Genomic DNA, 22832 nt, shown 5'->3' on the forward strand with positions numbered 1-22832 from the left:
TGGGCCACCACTGTGAGTAAAATTTTTGCCACTTTGGTATTCCCCTCCGCTGTACCGTCCGCGATTCAGCCCCGCTGCCGGTGCTCAGGGACGCTCCTACGAAATCCAGGTCAGTCCGGCGAACCCGTTTAAGGGAGGGAGTTGGCCCCTACAGTTATAGCCATGGACACAGTCAGGGACTAGTGTCGTAAGGAAGGGTGGTAGCCCTGGTAGTTAATAGCCACAACAGAGGTTTCGGCATTATCATGATCCTTGCTTTTGTTTAAAAGTGCCCCCGCGATAAGAGGCTTTAGAGGGTGCGTGATCAACCCTAAGTTACAACTATAACAAGGACGTTATAACCTTGTAGTTAGATAGGCTTGCAGGCACGGATGAGCCTGCCTGAATTGGGCAACGGAGCAGGATAACTCCGTTTAAATTCAAGATTGAATAAAGTGGTCCAGGACCATTTCACCAAATTAACAATAATCGCAAGGATCATTAACTGCCAATAGTGTAGAGATGGGTAATACGTTAGATACAACCTCTGATAGTGGAAGCGCGTTTCAAACCTTGTGTAAACAATATCCGGAATATTCCAAGCAACTGAGACAATTGTCAGGAGAATTGCATAAAAATTTAGAAGAAAAATGGCCACTGGGGGAAAACTAATGCATTAAAATTGGGTATAAAATTGACAGAAAAATGAATAGTTAAAACAGCCAATGTCTTAAAAAAAGGAAGGCACATATGGAAAAAGAACCAAGTCATTAGGCTATCCGCCTTGAATCTGTTTATTAATCCATGTGAGTTTAAGCTTAAGTGAGATAAGGTGCTGTCCGGGACTGCGGAGTTCCCAAATCTTATCTCCCAGAATTCTGACATAGTAAACTGCTTTGTTACTGATACTCAGGCCTTCATGTGAATATTTTCACCCCTAACATTTAGTGTAAGTCTGGAAGGATTTACTGAGCTGGACGCCGCTCGAGCCGGTGGACAAGGCGAGTAGTCAAACCTTTGACCGCCTAAAATTAGAATCACTTGGCAAGGCGGACAGACGGTGAGGTAACATCCAATAAATCTAGTATCAAGGCCAAATGAGTAAAAAAGTCAGTTTAAAAAATTTTTTTTTTGGTTTTTGAAGAGCAAAATACTCTGGTTAAAAAAAAACAATGATCAAAGATGGGTGTGATTTCTGTGGAACAGAGAAAAATGGTGAGATACACAGAAGTAAAGATAAGACAAATAAAGTTAGAAGCACAAATGATAAATTCAACCTTCACACCATTTGGAAGACAGGCTGGTTAAAAGGAATTGAGCTCTAACTCCTTTAAACAAGGCAATCAAGTGGGTAAAGATAGTGTAAAGACCTCACAAAACTGCCAACAATTACGGCTAACAACTGTCCCGGAATGTCTCAAGGAGAGAAAAAAAAAATCAAATTAAGTGAAGTCCAAAAGATCAGAAAGGGGCTAAAACACTCAATTGGTTTTGTTCAGGAATATCTGAGAATGACTAACCCCTCCACTCCCAGAACGAAAAAATGGGGAGGAAGATCAGTGCAAGGTTACGGTTGGAAACTTAAGAATGGATACATGTCGAGACTAACTTCAGATCATTTCAAGCCGTCCAGATAAATTCAGCAGTAATTCAACTCATTTGAAATAAAAGAAAAATAAACATCCAGTAATGTCTCTTTCCAAAAACCGGTTAAATAACGAACATTGAAAATTGAAAGAAAGGATGGGTAATGTCTAAGGTCACATAGTAGACGGAGATGGCACCATGCCAAGTTCTCCAACACTTTTGATTCTGTACAAAAATTTAACCATTTCAGCAAGCAGGTCATCTGCACAAAGAAATATACATCTCTAAGAAAAGCTAATGCCTCTAAAATTAATCAGTGGAAATTGACTTAAATGGAATGACACAGATAAAGTTTTCGAAGGAGAATGACAAATTTTGTTCAGTATTTTAATTTTGTTCCATTTTAGAGAAAGAGAGACAGACAGAGTTACGTAGAGAGAGTTACGTAGAGAGAGAGAGACTGATAGAGACAGCGAAAGTTGAGAGAGCGAAAGAGAGCGAGTCAGGGAGAGACAGAGAAGGGCAGGGGTAGTTAGATAAAGAGAAAGAGCGACAAGAGTTCCAGAGACAGAGAGAATGAGAGAGAGAGAGAGAGAGAGTTTTAGGCATTTAAACATTGTTCTGAACTATTCACTGTCTTTGTATTCAGACTTTGACTTCAGACCTTGACTTTTTACGAGCTGTGATTATTTGAAAGCTTCGGGTTGTCTGCGCATTGTCACTGAAGGGTAATTTTGATACACAGAGAATTTTGGTCAGGGTGCGAGATCACGTGTGTAGGAATAGGAAAGTATTGGTTTTGTGGTGTTCAGCGGAGGTTGGGATGGTTGAAGTGCATGTGACAGGTGTGATCAAGCCGTGTTTCATTGGTTCAGGGTTGGAACTTCCCTGACACAGATAGTCTTCAGTAGGGTGAAACGAAACTGTCTCATAACGCAGATGTTTTAATTATGAGATTGCAGAATGACTTATAAACAACAGATGGGTAAATTAAATATGTCCATGAGTTTCAATAACATATTGTGTTCCTTGAAAAACTTGATAACGGGAATTTGGCAGCACTCCAACTTTTACTCCCAGCCATTTGAGTGAAAAATTAAAAACAAGTTTAGAGATGCGAATGGCATCATTCCAATTTATCTACCCACTATACGCCCCTTTTTGTCTCTGCAAGACAATTAACCCTTTCAACAAGCTTTTGTGTGTAATCCAGAAGATGTCTTGACACTCCCATGCGGGTTTGCCTGTGAACTCTGGCCTTTTAAATTCTGATAAAGTAATGAACAGTCCACACAGCTGAAGATGCATTTTAATTGGGACTTACAAATCTTAAGTTTTGAATTTTCACCCTCTTAACGACCCAGACCTAACCATGTTCACAGATGGAAGAGCTTCCATCAGTGAAAGGGGGGAGCGGTTATCAGGATATGCTATAATCAACCAGGGTGGGGAGACAGTAGAATCAGCAGCATTTGAGACTCCGTTTTCAGCACAGCAAGCAGAATTGTTCGCACTAATACGCGCATGCGCACTAGGAGCAGGCAAAAAGTAAATATTTATACAGACTCCAGATATGCTTTTGGAGTCATGATTTCGGACAATTATGGAAGAACAGAGGATTCTTAACATCCGCTGGCACCCCAATTCCCCATCAACAGCTAGTAACCCAGTTACTCCAAGCTCTTATGCTCCCAGAAAAGGTAACAGTGATAAAGTGTACTGCCCATACGAAAGGAAAAACTCCAGTAGATGAAGGAAATAGGTAGGCCGACCACCAAGCAAAAGAAGCCTCAAAGTCAAAGGCCATGGTAGCGCCTACAATGATGAGCCAGACTAAAAGCTCAAAAGACAAGTCTCCCTCTAAAAAAAGCCTATGCCGACCATTACTGACGTAATCCAGCTACAGGAGGACGCTCCTGCTAGCGATATAAAGTTATGGGAAGAATTGGGATGTACATATGATAAAGAAAGTAAGCTGTGGGTCACCCCAGCAGGGCAGACATGTATGCCCGATGCTTTGGCAGCCTGGGTGGCCGAATGTGTACACTTTGCAACTCACTGTGGTGCTCGCGCTACAGGTGATATATTGTTAAAAACCTGGTGGCATCCCAGACTGCAGGAGATAGCCCAACGAATTAGCAGTCGCTGCTTGATATGTCAGCAGTATAACCCTGGGAAGGCTGTCCCCTGTGAGCAGGGAAAAACACCATTGCCCGAGGGTCCCTTTGAGACCCTGCAACTGGACTACATTGAGTTGGAAAGATGTCAGTGTTATAAGCATGTATTAGTGATTGTTGATGTGTTTAGTAAATGGATAGAGGCCTATCCTACTGTAGATAATAAGGCTTCAACTGTAGTAAAAGTTCTTATGCGTGAAATTGTACCAAGATTTGGAATTCCCTATCGTTGAAGCTCTGACAATGGACCTCACTTTGTGGGACAGATCAATAAAGAATTCTGCACTCAACTAGGAATTAAACAGCAATTACACTGCGCCTACAGACCCCAGGCAGCTGGGATCGTGGAAAGAGCTAACCAGACTTTGAAAACCAAACTTGCTAAGCTGCAAGCAGAGACTGGAGCCACCTGGCTCAAACTTTTACCTGTTGCACTTTTCCAGATCAGAACCACCCCTGCGGGAAAAACTCGATTGAGCCCCGCTGAAATCTTGTACGGAAGACCCCTTGGCACCCCCTTGGACTGTCATACATCCCGAGACATTCAGTTCCACCACATGACTACAGAAATGGCTAATTATATAATAGCCTTGACTAAAGTATTAAAGAGTCTCCAATTACAAGTACATGTCACGCAAGAGGAAGTGCCACCCTTATCTAGCTCCGATATTGTACAACCGGGAGATCATGTGATGATCTGCAATTGGACATGGAAGGGGTTGGAACCACGTTGGGAAGGACCGTTCCAAGTTCTCCTAACCACCCCCACGGCAGTCAAAGTTGAAGGATGCAATGCGTGGATTCACACCCACCACTGTAAGCTAGTGAAGTTTTTGTGATTATTAACTTTCGTTTTCAAGTTCTAGGTACATGTGGCTGATCGTTCGACTACAGGATGAGGCTGCCTTTTGTCCTCACGATCCTCGCTAGCACACTACTGTGTGCGACCGCTCGAGACCAACGATGTAGACCCAGCTCAAGGATTTTGCGCCTTTATCGTAAGGACATGACTGCCAACAAAACCACAGATGAGACCTTGCAGACGACGACCACAGTAGAAAACAGCACCACCATCATTCATCAAGATGAGTAGAAGCCTCGGTTGCTGACTACCCGCGGATCCCTGACCTGCGATCGCTACGCTTGCCGGTGGGATTACCGGTGTACGAGGAAAAGGGATTACCGATGTACAAGGAAAAGCAGGCCACGAGTTCCTGCAGATAAGACTATCCATACTAAGACTATCCATACCCGCCTACCAGGAGGAAGCGGGCAACACACCACGTGACTGCAAATTAATTCCTGTTTATGTCTTATACTTATGCAAAGAAATTGAATATCTCCTCTTGTTGGGTATGTACGCATATTCCCAGCCATGCCCATGGGGGTATTCCCTTGGTCCCTCTTTCCTATTTGATCGAGGAAGTTGCAGAATGGGCTTTGCGACGTAATCATACCGATTCTGATGATGATACACAAGATATGATAGATTGGCAGTCGGCTGGGTTCAATATGAACAGGTTTCAAGGGTGGTGGCCAAAATTTAATGCAACCCATCAGCCGCCCTACCTGATCCTCCCCAAGTATGCTAAGTTTCCAAAAGGCAGTATATGTTTTTAAAAGGATCATGCCAATGGGACCTACCCAGTAGGTACTAGCCAATGTAACCAGACCCTGATTTGGCAACAACCCATAACTAATCTTACACAAAAGGGCTTGTTCACCTTTAATTGGTCAGCAGTGAAGAACCAGACTAGTGGCGGCCCCTGGAGGGGGGAACTGACTCGAATCATGATGACGGATGCCAAGGGGAACTTGAGCTCGTACAATGATACCTATTTTGTATGCGGACATAAAGCATATCCCTGGTTGCCGGAAAATTGGTCGGGTTCTTGCTATATGGGCTTTGTAGTCCCTGGTATTGCCCATTATACAGACCTATCCGACCATCCCCATACCCGATCCACTAGGGCCATTGTGCCTTGGGAGGCAATAGCTACTGTCCTTTGGCCCCAGTTCGGCAGTATTAGATCTCTCCAAAAAGTCACCCAGCTCCGGGATATATTGGAGCAGGTGGCCAATGATACCGCAGAAGGACTCAGTGAGCTCAGCGCAGAGTTAGTAGCTGTTCGGACGGTTGCCTTACAGAACCGCATGGCTTTAGACTACCTCCTCGCCAATGAGGGAGGTACATGTGCTGTGGTGGGTTCTGAGTGCTGTACTTATATCCCTGATAGCTCGGAGAACATTACTCACCTAGTGGACCACATTCGGGATGGGGTAAAGAGACTCCGCCAGTCCTCCTCAGACGACTGGGGATGGCTGTGGTCTAGCTCCTGGACCACCTATCTGTTTCATGGATTTATTATCTTTATCGCTTTTTGCATTTTGCTGTGTATTATTATAACCTGTGTTAAATGCTTTTGTAATCGTTTAGGTGCTTCTGTGATGCCACAGATGCTGCAGCGGCTTTCCCAATTAGACCCGCAGGACTTAGCACGTGCCGAGAATGTGTATGAGGATGTAGAGCTAGAGTTCCCGGAGGCATTCTTCAGACTCTCAAGGATAAGTTTCTGAGGGCTGTGTGATCATGGAATGATCAAAGGGGGGAGTGAGAATGTGAAACAGGGAAGTGAGGATGTGAAGCAAGGGTTAATAGCCAGAAACAGAAAGAACCAGGTGGGACATCACAAATTAAACGAATATGTAAGAATATGTTATTGAAGCCATTGTAGGATGTTCAAGGTAAGGGAGTGCAACTATAAGCCACACAACCTTGAGAAACAAGGCGGATGGCCGGATGATGAGATATGAAAGATGGAGGCCGCTTGCAATTATAACTACCATTTACCAATTAAGCTACTAGTTAGGCTAGAGCTGCTACATTATCATATGCCAATAGATAACTTCAAGGTTTGTAAAATCATGTATTGGAATTATTGTGATAACCAATGTAAGAGCCATTTATAAATCATGGCTGGACACCTGGTGTTTTGCTAAAATTGCTATACGCTTTTGTGCCACTAGATAACCGCAAAATGTCTATCTCAATGTCTGTGGGATTATGTATTGAAAATATATGACAATAACAAATTAATCATGTCATGTACTGGACATTTGATAAAAACAAGCTGTAATCTGTATTGGGGCCAGCTCAAGTGAATGTAAGAGACAACCCCTTAAAAAAACATATAAAGGAAAGGTGCTTTGAGCAAGACTTTGGCACTCTCAGAGAGGTGGTTCTTTGGAACACCTAGAGAGCAGCTCCGATCGTAATAAAGAATATTCTGAAGTACGGACGTGTTCGAGATTGTTTCTTCCGGACTGAGAAACAAGTGAATTAGATTCACATTCACAGGGAGAGAATGAAACATCATGGGCAGACACTATGGCGTCAAACCTAGAATGTATATGTAAATTTATTGAAAGATCATTGGTGGTGGGGCAGCGGCAAAGATCTCAAACGGAGATCTCGCTGACGCAATCCCGTCTCTGGTCGCTCGTGATATTCAACGACCATGACAGGATTTGCGCCCATGGCTATCGGGGCTGCTAGATTGCACCCATTGGCTATGAGTTTCTGTGTAGGCCAGGATTTGTCAGGGCTTGTGAAAACCTGACCTTCACATCTTGCGGCTAGTAAAATTCGACCATGTATGACTTTAAAATGGATTTTTGGCTTCAAACAAGGATTGGGTTCATAGTGTATTTTGCGAGACACAATGGAATACATGAGGAGTGGTGACGTAGAGTTGGGCTGACTAGAAATCTTGGTCCTCTAACATAACAGTTGAGCGCCCAACATCATTTAAAGGCACTTTAAATCTCATCTCACACACCTTCTATCCACCCACAATCCATGCCACCGTACATTTTCCATGCCACGTTTATAGCCCCATAATCACTCATCCCGTATGCACTACGTAAGCTCTCAGGAGCAATGCAACAGCAATGAGAATGCTTTTAAAATTATTGAAAAAAGACAAACTGCTAACAATCTAACGAAACCCTCAATTCAAACTCACCATCATTGATACCGGAGCAAAAAAAAAGAGTTGCAATCTTTTAAAGTATTTGTAAACCAACAAGGAACAACATTAAAGACACATGATGGTATTTTAAGATCATAAAAGTTTCAACAGCTCTTGGATCAATAAAACCAACTGCTAAGCTGAAGCCTTTGAAACCCAGCCGAGCATTCATTGTGGAGCAGTTGTCATTGCAAAAGCTCCAAGCTCCATTACAGGACATATCCATTTAGTGATACATTTCAGATTAGCAATAACGTAAAGGGTTATGGGGATAGTGGGTGTGAAAGGCACTGAACTGTCCGATCAGCCATGATCTTATTAAATAGCAGTAGAGGCTCGATGGGCTGAATGGCCGACGCCTGTTCCTATGTACAATACAGCTCAAGTAGTTATATTTAAAGGTGTTAAAACATTTACACTCATATTTCAGAATTTTTCTTCGCAAATTCTCAAACATGGGAAGCTTTAAATGGGCGGTAAAACCCTGCACCATCAGATGAAAATGTTGTGTCGGAGGAAATCCGATTTTCACCTCCCATTACAAATGGGGAACACACATCATAACTAGCATTTTGCACACGGGGGGTGGAATTTTCTGCTTTTTCTGTTGGTTCACTCAGAGGTGTCACCTTCCTGTCTCCATCAGAATTAAGTTCCAGATGGGAAGGCCCATGTTTGACCTTCCTCCCTCACCACCAATTGGTTCGGTTGGAGCAGCAGTTAGATGCACATTGCAGGTGGCAGAAAGCGTCATAGATAGCAGTTGTATAAATGTGGTCACACCCAAGGTGCAGGCAGAGAAATGGGTGACCAAAGAAGGGGCAGGCAGTCAGTGCAGGAATCCCCTGTGGTTGTCCCCCTCTCGAACAGGTATACCCCTTTGGATACTGTCGGGGGAATAGTCGGTCAGGGGAAAACAGCAGCAGCCAGAGCAGTGGCACCACGGCTGGCTCTGATGTTCAGCAGGGAAAGTCAAGGCGCAGAAGATTAGTAGTCAGAGGGGACTCTATAGTCAGGGGCACAGATAGGCGCTTCTGTGGACGTGAAAGAGACTCCAGGATGGTATGTTGCTTTCATGCTGCCAAGGTCCAGGATGTCTCAGTGTGGGTAGCGGGCATCCTGCAGGGGGAGGGCAAACAGGCAGAGGTCGTGGTACATATTGGTAGTAACGACATAGGCAGGAAGGGGGATGTGGTCCTGCAGCAGGAATTCAGGGAGCTTGGGATTACCCCCTGTGCCATGTGCCAGTGAGGCTAGAAATAGGAAGATAGAGCAGCTAAACACGTGGTTAAACAGCTGGTGAAGGAGGGTGGGTTTCAGTTAGCTGGACCACTGAGAGCTCTTCCGGGGCAGGTGTGACCTGTATAAGAAGGATGGGTTGCATCTAAACTGGAGAGGCATAAATATCCTGGCCGCGAGGTTTGCCAGTGTCAGACGGGAGGGTGTAAACTAGTATGGCAGGGGGGTGGGCACAGGAGCAATAGGTCAGTAGGTGAAAAAATTGCGGGAGAACTAGGAAATAGGGCCACTATGGCTCTGAGGAAGGGCAGACAGGGAGATGTTGCTGAAAACAGCCGGACTGGTGGCCTGAAGTGCATATGTTTTAATGCAAGAAGTATTATGGGTAAGCCAGATGAACGTAGAGCTTGGATTAGTACTTGGAACTATGATGTTGTTGCCATTACAAAGACCTGGTTGAGGGAAGGACAGGATTGGCAGCTAAACGTTCCACGATTTAGATGTTTCAGGCGGGATAGAGGAGGTGGTAAACGGGGCGAAAGGGTTGCGCTACTGGTTAGGGAGACTATCACAGCTGTACTGTGGGAGGACACCTCAGAGGGCAGCAAGGCTATATGGGTAGAGATCAGGAATAAGAAGTGTGCAATCACAATGTTGGGGGTTTACTACAGACCTCCCAACAGCCAGCGGGAGATAGAGGAGCAGATAGGTAAACAGATTTTGGAAAGGAGTAAAAGCAACAGGGTTGTTGTGTTGGGAGACTTTAACTTCCCCAATATTCACTGGGACTCACTTAGTGCAAGCGGCTTAGACGGGGCAGAGTTTGTAAGAAGCATCCAGGAGGGCTTCTCAAAACAATATGTAGATAGTCCAACTAGGGATGGGGCTGTACTGGACCTGGTATTGGGGAATGAGCCCGGCCAGGTGGTAGAAGTTTCAGTAGGGGAGCATTTCGGGAACAGCAACCATAATTCAGTAAGTTTTAAAGTGCTAGTAGACAAGGATAAGAGTGGTCCTCGGGTGAATGTGCTAAATTGGGGGAAGGCTAATTATAACAATATCAGGCTGGAACTGAAGAACATAGATTGGGGGCGGATGTTTGAGGGTAAATCAACATCTGACATTTGGGAGGCTTTCAAATGTCAGTTGAAGGGAATTCAGGACCGGCATGTTCCTGTGAAGAAGAAGGATAAATATGGCAAATTTTGCGATTCTTGGTTAATGAGGAATGTTGTCATCCTCATCAAAAAGAAAAAGGAAGCATTTGTCAGGGCTAGAAGGCTGGGAACAGACGGAGCCTGTGTGGAATATAAGGAAAGTAGGAAGGAACTTAAGCAAGGAGTCAGGAGAGCTAGAAGGGGTCACGAAAAGTCATTGGAAAATAGGGTTAAGGAAAATCCCAAGGCTTTTTACACATACATAAAGAGCAAGAGGGTAGCCAGGGAAAGGGTTGGCCCACTGAAGGACAGGGAAGGGAATCTAAGTGTGCAGCCAGAGTAAATGGGCAAGGTGCTAAATGAATACTTTGCATCAGTATTCACCAAAGAGAAGGAATTGGTGGATGTTGAGTCTGGCGAAGGGTGTGTAGATAGTCTGGGTCACATTGAGATCCAAAAAGACGAGGTGTTGTGCGTCTTGAAAAATATTAAGGTAGTAAGTCCCCAGGGCCGATGGGATCTACCCCGGAATACTGAAGGAGGTAAGAGAGGAAATTACTGAGGCCTTGACAGAAATCTTTGGATCCTCACTGTCTTCAGGTGATGTCCTGGAGGACTGGAGAATAGCCAATGTTGTTCCTTTGTTTAAGAAGAGTGGCAAGGATAATCCAGGGAATTACAGGCCAGTGAGCCTTCCTTCACTGGTCGGGAAATTACTGGAGAGAATTCTTCGAGACAGGATCTACTCCCATTTGGAAGCAAGGGATTGTCTTAGCGAGAGGTAGCACGGTTTTGTGAAGGGGAGGTCGTGTCTCACTAACATGATAGAGTTTTTTGAGGAGGTCACAAAGATGATCGATGCAGGTAGGGCAGTGGATGTTGTCTACATGGACTTCAGTAAAGCCTTTGACAAGGTCCCTCATGACAGACTGGTACAAAAGGTGATGTCACACGGGATCAGATGTGAGCTGGCAAGATGGATACAGAACTGGCTAGGTCATAGAAGGCAGAGAGTAGCAATGGAAGGGTATTTTTCTGATTGGAGGGCTGTGACTAGTGGAGTTACGCAGAGATCAGTGCTGGGACCTTTGCTCTTCGTATTATACATAAATGATTTGGAGGAAAATGTAACTGGTCTGATAAGTAAGTTTGCGGACGACACTAAGGTTGGTGGAATTGTGGATAGCGATGAGGACTGTCAGAGGATACAGCAGGATTTAGATCGTTTGGAGACTTGGGCGGAGAGATGGCAGATGGAGTTTAATTCTGACAAATGTGAGGTGATGCATTTTGGAAAGTCTAATCCAGGTAGGGAATATACAGTGAATGGTAGAACCCTTAAGACAGTCAGCGAGATCTTGGTGTACAAGTCCACAGGTCACTGAAAGTGGCAACACAGGTGGAGAAGGTAGTCAAGAAGGCATACAGCATCCTTGGCTTTATTGGCTGGGGCATTGATTATAAGAATTGGCAAGTCATGTTGCAGCTGCATAGAATGTTAGTTAGGCCACACTTGGAGAATAGTGTTCAATTCTGGTCGCCACACTACCAGAAGGATGTGGAGGATTTAGAGAGGGTGCAGAAGAGATTTACCAGGATGTTGCCTGGTGTGGAGGGTATTAGCTATGAGGAGAGGTTTAATAAACTTGGTATGTTCTCACTGGAACGAAGAAGGTCGAGGGGCAACCTGATAGAGGTCTACAAAATTATGAGGGGCATTACAGAGTGGATGGTCAGAGACTTTTTAGAGACTAGAGACTAGGGGCTGGTTTAGCTCACCAGGCTAAATCGCTGGCTTTTAAAGCAGACCAAGCAGGCCAGCAGCACGGTTCGATTCCCGTACCAGCCTCCCCGGACAGGCGCCGGAATGTGGCGACTAGGGGCTTTTCACAGTAACTTCATTGAAGCCTACTCGTGACAATAAGCGATTTTCATTTCATTTTTTCATTTTTCCCAGGGTAGAGGGGTCAATTACTCAGGAGCATAGGTTTAAGGTGCTCGGGGGCAAGGTTTAGAGGAGATGTGAGAGGCAAGTTTTTTTATTTTTTTTTTACAGAGGGTAGTGGGTGCCTGGAACTCGCTGCCGGAGGAGGTGGTGGAAGTAGGGACGATAGTGACATTTAAGGGGCATCTTGAAAAATACATGAATAGAATGGGAATAGAGGGATACAGACCTCGGAAGTGTGGAAGATTTTAGTTTAGACGGGCAGCATGGTTGGCGCAGGCTTGGAGGGCCAAAGGGCCTGTTCTTGTGCTGTACGTTTCTTTGTTATTTGTTCTTTGACTCACAAAAAGGCCAGAGGAAAAAGGGTGTGGGGTCAGAATTCAGAAAAGAAATCAGATTTCCTCAAACGGAAAATCAAAATGTGGCCATTCCCACATTGAAAAGTGCCTTCTCACCCAGATGACAATTTGGCACAAGATATAAACTTATTTTATGTGAAGGGGCTGATTTGATAACCTGATGCTAGGCATGGGCCACATTTGATGTTATTTGGATACACTGGGGTAAGCACCATCAAGCAGTACCAATCCAATGCTGAGACACTGGGAGAAATTATAACCAAATCCAGCCATGGAAAAATGACACGATTGAGTTCAATTTAGTTTTACATCCCACCAGATGTTACTGTCCATTGAAGCCAGTAGAGAATGGGTGTGGTGAATCTGACTCCTTGGGTTCACCGATAGTTAAGTTAGGTTAAAATTAACCATTGTCATACATGTAACGTACTGCTGTGCCTATGATGATTAAAGCTATGGTAAATAACAAATATGCCATTATTTTAGTGTACTCATAAATGCATAACCTTGCAACATTGTTAATTGTGTTATATATGTGATTTAAGATTTCACAAGGCATAGCGTATTAACATGGACCCAACCACAGTACTTAAAATGTCAGCCATTCATGTGTGCACAACCCCGAAAGGAAGTCCTTGGCTCATTGTCTGCTGATGTTTTATCCTGTGCTGTTTCCTTGGCAGATTTTGTCAGTGGTATTCTGCCATTGCCTTCAACTCTGAGGCATGGTGAGGAGGCAGATCCCAGTCTACCTCAGACAGAACAGGAATTGAACCTATGCTGTTCCCGCTATTCAGAACTATACACCAACCATCCAGCGAACTGAGCTACCTGACTCCCCTCTTAAACTATCACCCTTCGAAAAGCAAATTTAATTTACAGTGTAGAAGGAGGCCATTCGGCCCATCGAGTCAGCACTGGCTCTTGGAAAGAGCAACCTACCCAAGGTCAACACCTCCACCCTATCACCATAACCCAGTAACCCCACATAACACTAAGGGCAATTTTGGACACTAAGGGCAATTTATCATGGCCAATCCACCTAACCTGCACATCTTTGGACTGTGGGAGGAAACCGGAGCACCCGGAGGAAACCCACGCACCCACAGGGAGGATGTGCAGACTCCGCACAGACAGTGACCCAAGCCGGAATCGAACCTGGGACCCAGGAGCTGTGAAGCAATTATGCTATCCACAATGCTACCGGACATAATAAAAATAATCCATCAAGTTCACTTTAGGAATGATGAGGGGGAGTAGTTGCCTACCGATTTCTTTGAAAGTCTTTTCATCAGGCTGCACAACAGAACAGAGACTATTCAGTACCAGGGTTCCCAGCTTGGCTATGTTCCTCTCCGAGCTCTTGTAGTAGTCCAACGAGTTATAGGTCAGTACAAACCAACGCTTCTTCAATTTCAAAGGAATGGATTTCCCACCATTCTTTACCTCTTTATGTAGCCATCCTTACCAAGCACAAAAAAACAGTTTTATAATTTCATAGAATGAGATACAAAGTATAATAGAATCCGACAGTGCAGAAGTATGCCACTCTGAAAGAGCACTCTACACAGGCCCACATCCCCACCCTAACCCTGTAACTCCACCGTTGCATGGCCAATCCACCTAAACTGCACATCTTTGGAGTAAGTACAGTGCCTAGCTTTTAGGAACAAAAATCACTAAAGTCCTTAAGATTCAACAACCTTTCAATCACAAAAGGGGAAAATTGTGATCACAACTACTTTCAAAGATGGCAAGCACCTCACCAAAAAGTACTGTTTATCATGTTAACCAGTTATAAAACTTTGTGTCTTTGATTTTTAAATTTTCCTTTAATTTCTTGGAAGCCAATTTTCTACTTGGTATCTTGTTCTGGTACGCAACCATCAATTAACTCAAATAGGTAATTTATGGGCCCAGCACGCTTCCGCTGCACCAGTCTGCTATGGAACCTAGGTCATTTATACATAACTTAGATGTATTAAACGTTTTAGGCTGGATTCTTCACCACCTGCCGCTGGTAGCGGAGTTCCCGGTGCAGCAGAGAATACATCGTTGTGGAAATAACAGTTTTCCGATGCTCCGCTGGCAGCAGGATCAAGGTTTACACCCTGCGCCAGTGGGAGGATGTAAATGGGTCAAGTAGTCGGCTGTGAAACTCACCGTAATGTTTATAAACATTTAGGAGTTCAGTGCTTTCACTTCTTTTTTTTTTCTCATGAGAAAGCACTTAACTGTTTTTGAAGTGGTTATGAGCTGTCAATCAAAGCTGGATGTTTATAAACATTCTGGTTAATTTCACAGCAGGCTACTTGAGATCCATTCAAGTGTGAATGGAAATAAACATAAATAATCCAATAATCTGGCTGTCTGGAAACTGTCAATTACAGACTACTAAAACTATTTATCTTTGAAGTGAAGAGAAGCTTTTCAGATCAAAGGGCCTGATGGAATTTAGAGCTTTGTGATATGGTTTTTGCTTTCCATGAAGTTACAGCTGCTGATTCTAAGACATCGGCCTGAGGCAGCAGGCGTGAGGGACAAGTGAGTGAAAATGCAGTGATTTTTTTTTCACTCTCTGTGTCTGGACTGCTGTCTGCTATGGGGGGGGGGGGGGGGGCGGTGTTCTCTGCCATGGGAGAGGGTGTCTGGTGGGTCACCCTTGGGTTTGCGTTCTGTAGGGGTGTGATCTAGGAATCCCCATGTGGGGGGAGGAGGATTTGCCTTTCGGGTGGGAGGGCGACCTGCCGCCAGACATCTCCCGAACAGATAATCTAGTCTCTTATATTACGTGAATAGGAAGAGTCGTCGCTTATATAATGCCGATACTGTACTGCACAAGTCTTATCTTCAGGGAATGAAGCTGGGGCTGATGAACGGAGTATCAATGGGAGAATATTTTGGTGGTAATTCAATTAGATTTAAGGCAGTTGTGGAAACGGATGATGACAGACCAGGAAAAAAAGTTCTCAATTAAGGAACGATAAATTTTACTGAACTGAGATGTGCTTTGGCAACAGTGAGCGGGAAACAGTTCATTGAAGATAAATCAGTGTCAGAACATAGAACATAGAACGATACAGCGCAGTACAGGCCCTTCGGCCCTCGATGTTGCACCGACATGGAAAAAAACTAAAGGCCATCTAACCTAAACTATGCCCTTATCATCCATATGCTTATCCAATAAATTTTTAAATGCCCTCAATGTTGGCGAGTTCACTACTGTTGCAGGTAGGGCATTCCACGGCCTCACCACTCTTTGCGTAAAAAACCCACCTCTGACCTCTGTCCTATATCTATTACCCCTCAATTTAAGGCTATGTCCCCTCGTGCTTGCCACCTCCATCCGCGGGAGAAGGCTCTCGTTGTCCACCCTATCTAACCCTCTGATCATTTTGTATGCCTCTATTATCACCTCTTAACCTTCTTCTCTCTAACGAAAACAACCTCAAGCCCATCAGCCTTTCCTCATAAGATTTTCCCTCCATACCAGGCAACATCCTGGTAAATCTCCTCTGCACCCGTTCCAAAGCTTCCACGTCCTTCCTATAATGAGGCGACCAGAACTGTACGCAATACTCCAAATGCGGCCGTACTAGAGTTTTGTACAACTGCAACATGACCTCATGGCTCCGGAACTCAATCCCTCTACCAATAAAGGCCAACACACCATAGGCCTTCTTCACAACCCTATCAACTTGGGTGGCAACTTTCAGGGATCTATGTACATGGACACCGAGATCCCTCTGCTCATCCACACTACCAAGAATTTTACCATTAGCCAAATATTCCGCATTCCTGTTATTCTTTCCAAAGTGAATCACCTCACACTTCTCCACATTAAACTCCATTTGCCACCTCTTAGCCCAGCTCTGCAGCTTATCTATGTCCCTCTGTAACATTTGAGGTCCTGTTGCATGGCGTAACTTCCACCATGAGAAGTTTGGATGAGGACAAGGGGGAGCCAGTGAGGAGACTTGCTGAATCTGGTGTCTCCGGTGAGATAATGGGGAGGTTCCCAGCCGAGTTTGAGAACTGACTGCCATGTTGCAGGAATCTCAATCTGGAGCGTGGGAGCTGAAATTCTATGGAGCACATTTAATCCTCTCTGGCCTTCCAACCTCTGGTTGTGTGTGGTCCTGCTCCTGGTGTTGGTCGAGAGGGTTGAGGGTTTCCTGAGCAGATCAGGCCGTCCCCCACTGCGGGAGCCTAGGCTGATGACCGCCTTGGCTTGGTCAAGTCGGCATTTTGGTAGTAATGAGGTTTTTGTTCTGATCGATGGAATTCTTGTAAGATCCTGAAGCGTGCCCCCGTTTCAGATCCTGCTTTATCCTGAATGTCTACTTTCTCCATGTGTCAGTGGGTCTGAATCCTGATGTTGGCTATTAATGTTGTCATTTTTCTCGCTTGCAGGGAAGCAGACTCTTTGGTGGTAATGTCCTGCACCATTAATTGTCTAAATTAATAATGATTGATCATAGTAAGCTGAATATTGATTGTGAGCTTCGTGCACAGTTTCTTTATCTTAGTATATCCTTGAGCGGAGGATGTGGGGGGTGGGGAGTGGTCATGGTAGTTCTAAGGGCTAGTTCTTTCACATCCTTATTCTTGTGGTGGCGCTGCTCTAGGTCTGGCCCGGTGTCACTTATCATTATCTTGTGGCTAATCGGGCAGTGGTACCTCCTTGTCATGGTGGGGGGAGTCCCGATGTGGGTGGTCCACATGCGGAAAGATTTTGACTCGAGATAGGTCTGAAGGTAGGGCCCAGTCTTTATCCTTGAGAGTTAGATGGGCCCACATGGCGGTTGGTTGGTCAGTCTTTGTCGTGTTGTAATATGGTGGATCCAATGGGTTAGTTCTGACAGCTCATTCTCCTTCTTCCTCACTTTTCTTCGGACTTGGTGAGGTGTTAGGAGCGTTACCTATATTCCTCTTAATTTAAGATACTCTTGTGGACTAGTGGTGTTCATCTTGTGAGGTGGGCCTTGGAGGCATGGACAAACAGATATTGATTTTTGTTGGCTTGTGGGTGGCCAAATCCATTTTTTGTGACTCTGTGGTTTTGGGGGTGGGGGGCTCTCTCCCCCAGCATTCCTGTTGTGTCAAAATTGAAAAATTCCAGTAAACAGACTTCAAAAAAAAAAGAGAAGCAAGGGACGAAATAAAGATCTTGGAAAGGTGCAGAAGAAAGTGGGTAACTTCAACTTCCCTAATATTGACTGGAACCTCCTTACTGCAAATGGTTTGGATGGAGCAGATTTTGTCCGGTGTGTCCAGGAAGGATTCCTGACTCAATATGGAGATAGGCCGACTAGGGGGGAGGCCATATTGGATTTTGTGCTTGGCAACAAACCAGGCCAGGTGTCAGATGTCTCGGTGGGGGAGCATTTCGATGTCAGTGACCACAACTCCTTGACCTTTGCCATGGTCATGGAGAGGGATAGAAACAGACAGTATGAGAAGGTATTTAATTGGGGGAGGTGAAATTCTACTGTTATTAGACAGGAGCTGAGGAGCATAAATTGGGAACAGGTGTTCTCAAGGAAATGCAGAACAGTAATGTGGGGGTTGTTTAAGGAGCACTTGCTGCAAGTGCTGGATAGTTTTGTCCCATTGAGACAAGGACTCACGGTAGCATGGTGGTTAGCATCAATGCTTCACAGCTCCAGGGTCCCAGGTTCGATTCCCGGCTGGGTCACTGTCTGTGTGGAGTCTGCACGTCCTCCCTGTGTGTGCGTGGGTTTCCTCCGGGTGCTCTGGTTTCCTCCCACAGTCCAAAGATGTGCGGGTTAGGTGGATTGGCCATGCTAAATTGCCCGTAGTGTAAGGTTAATGGGGGGATTGTTCGGTTACGGGTATACGGGTTACGTGGGTTTAAGTAGGGTGATCATGGCTCGGTACAACATCGAGGGCCGAAGGGCCTGTTCTGTGCTGTACTGTTCTATTCTATTCTATTCTATGAAGGAATGGTAAGGTGAAGGAGACTTGGATGACAACAGAAGTGGAGCTTCTTGTCAAGAGGAAGAAGGAAGTTTACTTGAGGTTGAAGAAGCAAGTATCTAACTCGGCTCTGGAGGGTTCACATCAGTACAAGGACGGAACTCAAAACTGGAATTAGAAGAGCTAGAAGGGGGCGTGAAAAAGCTCTGGCAGATAGGAATAGGGAAACCCCCAAGGCTCTACACTTACATGAGAAATAAGAGGATGATCAAGGCGAGAGTAGAGCCAATCAGGGATGATGGAGGAAACGTGTGCCTAGAGTCTGAGGAGGTAGGGGAGGCCCTAAATGAGTATTTTGCTTTAGTATTCACAAGAGAGAGGGACCTTGTTGCTCGTGAGAACAGTGTGAACCAGGTGAATAGGCTCGGACTGGTTGACAGCAAGAAGAAGGATGTGCTGGAAATTTTGAAAAGCATCAGGGCAGGTGATGTCCATCTGGGCCATATGGGATATACCCAAGGTTCCTACGGGAAGCGCGGGAGGAGATTGCTGCGCCGTTGGCGATGGTCTTTGCGTCCTCACTCTCCACTGGAGTAGTACCGGATGATTGGAGGGAGGCAAATATTCCCCTGTTCAAGAAAGGGAATAGGGAAATCCCTGGGAATTACAGACCAGTCACTCGTCCATCTGTGGTGAGCAAATTCCTGGAAAGGATCCGGAGAGATAGGATTTATGATTATTTAGAAAAACAGTTTGATTAAAGATAGTCAGCATGGGCTTGTGAGGGGAAGGTCATGCCTCACAAGCCTCATTGAATTCTTTGAGGATGTGATGAGACACATTGATGAAGGTCGGGCAGTGGATGTATTGTATATGGATTTCAGTAAAGATTTTGATAAGGTTCCAGATGGTAGGCTCATTCAGAAAGTTAGGGGGCATGGGATTCAGGGAAATTTGGCTGTCTGGATACAGAATTGGCTGGCCGAAAGAAGACAGCGAGTGGTAGTGGATGGAAAGTATTCTGATTGGAGGTTGATGACCAGTGGTGTCCCACGGAGATCTGTTCTGGGATCTCTGCTCTTTGTGGTTTTTATTGGATGACTTGGATGAGGAAGTAGAAAGGTGGGTTAATAAGTTTGCTGATGACACAAAGGTTGGTGGGGTTGTAGATAGTATTGAGGGCTGTTGCAGGTTACGACAGAACATTGATAGGTTTCAGAGCTGGGCTGAGATGCGGCAGATGGAGTTCAACCTAGATAAATGTGAAATGATTCATTTTGGAAGGTTGAATTTGAATGCTGAATACTGGGTTAAAGGCAGGATTCTTGGAACTGTGGAGGAACAGAGGGGATTTTCGGTCCACGTACATGGATATCTCAAAGTTATCACCCAGGTTGATAAGGTTGTTAAGAGGGCGTATGGTGTGTTAACTTTCATTAACAGGTGGATTGAGTTTAAGAGCCGTGAGGTTTTGCTGCAGCTTTATAAAACCCTGGTTAGACCACACTTGGAATATTGTATCTAGTTCTGGTCGCCTCATTATAGGAAGGCTGTGGATGCTTTGGAGAGGGTGCAGAGGAGATTTACTAGGATGCTGCCTGGACTGGAGGGCATGTCTTATGAAGAAAGGTTGAGGGAGCAAGAGCCTTTTTCACTGGAGCGAAGAAGGAAGAGAGGTGACTTGATAGAGGTGTACAAGGTGGTGAGAGACATGGATAGAGTGGATAGCCAGATATTTTTCCCCAGGCCAGAAATGGCTGTCATGAGGGGACATAGTTTTAAGGTGATTGGAGGAGGTATAGGGGAGATGTCAGAGGTCGGTTCTTTACACAGAGAGTGGTGGGTGTGTGGAATGCACTGCCAGCAGAGGTGGTGGAGTCAGAGTCATTAGGGACATTTAAGCAACTCTTGGACAGGCACATGGACAGCAGTAAATTGAAGGGGTGTAGGTTAGGTTGATCTTAGATTAGTATAAATGGTCAGCACAACATTGTGGGATGAAGGGCCTTTACTGTGCTGTACTGTTCTATGTAACAGAGTTTCTGCCCATCATTTTTCAATCCTTTCCGGCTATCATGGTGCGTGAGGACTGAAGTATTTCTACAACTGGAACATTTTTAATAGGGGAGAAAGAGAAAAAGTGGTAGATCAAAAAGTACAGGCCAGTCAGGCAAAGGTCGTTGGTAGTTAAATTATTGAAAACAATTCTGAGGAACTATATTAAACCTCATTTAGGTCCAGTAAGGACAGTCAACATGGATTTATTAAGGAAGGTAGTGTCTGACTTACTTGGCTGAATGTTTTGAGCAGAGAACAACCAGGTCCTACATACCAGGCCATCAGAAAATTAAAAGCTCATGAGGATCCAGCAGAAAATGGTAGGCTGGGTCCAAAATTGGTTCAAAATCAGGAAGCAAAAAGGTTAATGGTTGACGAGGACCTTTGTGGCTGGAAGGCTGCTTCCAGTACAGGGGTTGGTGCCAGGTCCCTTGCTTTTGTGTTACATTAATGACTTAGGGCTGGATTCTTCGGCCCTGCCCACCACAAGATTGCCATGGGTGGGACGCAGACCACGGAAAGTCCATTGACCTCGGGCAGGATTCTCTAGTCGTCAGGCGGGTGCGGCCGGATAATCCCACCCTTGGCCTTAAATGTAGGCGGCATGATTCAGACGTTTGCAAATGCCACAAAACGTGACTGTGGGGTTGATAATGTGGAAGAAAATTTCAACCTGCATAAAAGGGGCCCTCTGGTTCACTATGTCCTGATTGTTATATTCTTAAATTCTAATCCTCCAGGAATGGTAGTGGCTCCATCAAATATGAACACGTTCCCATCTCTCAGGATATGTTTTTGTATTGTGGCCAAAAGGACAACGTTATGCGCAGTGACTGTTAAGTAATGGGTTAAGAGCCATTCCAATTAGTTGTCTCATTTATGTTAAGCATCCAATAATTGACACATATGTAAAGGAGCTTCAGGTGGCCTGTGTGTCAGGTGATGTGATGTTTTGTGCAGAGTCTGTTGAAGTAAAATAAAGGTGTTTGTGGAAAAGGAGCAGAACCTTTGACTCTTTATACGACTGCAGCTAAACGTCTAACAGTGACAAGAGAGAAAGTGTGGAATGTGGGACTGTTGGTGAATGGGGAATCGGGGTCAAGCTTACTGGTACTCCAGTTGAATTATAACTTCAACCCAGGCAGAAAGTGTCTGTCTAGATTGCAGCCTCCCTTCCTCTTCTGTTTCCTCATCCTCCTCCTCATTTTCTCACTTAGTAGATGGTGGCGAGGGTTGTTTCCTCTTGATGGCAATGCTGTGTATAGGTACGTGAAGATAAAAAGATTGGTGAAGACAAATGTGGATCCCTTACTGTCAGAAACAGGAGCATGTATAATAGGTGACAAAGAAATGGCTGAGCAACTAAACACATACTTTGGTTGTGTCTTTTCAAATGAGGTCACAGAAATGTTAGGGAACGCTGGGTTTAATGAGAGGGAGGAACTGAAGGAGATCAATATGAGTAGAGAAATGGTGATGGGGAAAGTGATGGGATTGAAGGCTGACAAATCCCCCGGGCCTGATAATCTACATCCCGGAGTACGTAAGTAAGTGGCTCTAGAAACAGTGGATGCATTAGTGGTCATCTTTCAGGATTCTATAGACTCTGAAACAGTTCCTGCAGTAAAGAAGGTAAATGGGATACTGGCCTTCATAGCGAGAGGATTCAAGTACAGGAGTAGGGATGTCTTGCTGCAATTATACAGGGCCTTGGTGAGGCCACACCTGTAATACTGTGTGTCATTTTGGTCTCCTTATCTGAGGAAGGATGTTCTTGCTCCAGAGGGAGTGCAGCAAAGTTTACCAGACTGATTCCTGGAATGGCAGAACTGATGTATAAGGAGAAATTGAATCAGCTCGGATTATATTTGCTGGAGTTCAGAAGAATGAGGGGGGGATTTCATAGAGACTTATAAAATTCTAACAGGACTAGAAAGGGTAATTGCAGGAAGGCTGATCCTGATGATCGGTGTGTCCAGAATTGTCTGTCATAATGATCTTTATTGTCACAAGTAGGCTTATGTTAACACTGCAAAGGAAGAATTCAGAATGTCCAAATTACCTAACAGCACGTATTTCAGGACTTGTGGGAGGAAACCAAAGCACCCGGAGGAAACCCATGTAGACATGGGGAGAACCTTCAGACTCCACACAGACAGTGACCCAAGCTGGGAATCGAGCCTGGGATTGCTGTGAAGTCATAGTGCTAACCACTGTGCTACCGTGCTGCCCTTCGGAGGGATCGTCCAGTCTGCCGACAGCACATCCATGCCAGCGGGTTTCCCGATGGTGTGGGATGGCCACAATGGGAAACCCCATCGGCCGACTGCAGGAATAGAGAATCCAGCTGCCTGCGGGGC

The 22832-nt window shown here is 45.0% G+C and overlaps 1 protein-coding gene across 2 annotated transcripts in view; it reads right to left on the reverse strand.

The window, feature by feature from the left end:
- The window catches only part of myo10 (myosin X), a 508428-nt gene that overhangs the window by 82998 nt on the left and 402598 nt on the right, over positions 1–22832 (reverse strand). For both annotated transcript variants that reach the window (XM_038797136.1, XM_038797137.1), the window contains one exon: positions 13743–13937. In XM_038797136.1, the coding sequence (XP_038653064.1) occupies positions 13743–13937 (195 nt within the window). The remainder of the gene's footprint in view (positions 1–13742; positions 13938–22832) is intronic.

This window comes from Scyliorhinus canicula, chromosome 5, assembly GCF_902713615.1.
Source record: "Scyliorhinus canicula chromosome 5, sScyCan1.1, whole genome shotgun sequence".
Classification (NCBI taxonomy): domain Eukaryota; kingdom Metazoa; phylum Chordata; class Chondrichthyes; order Carcharhiniformes; family Scyliorhinidae; genus Scyliorhinus; species Scyliorhinus canicula.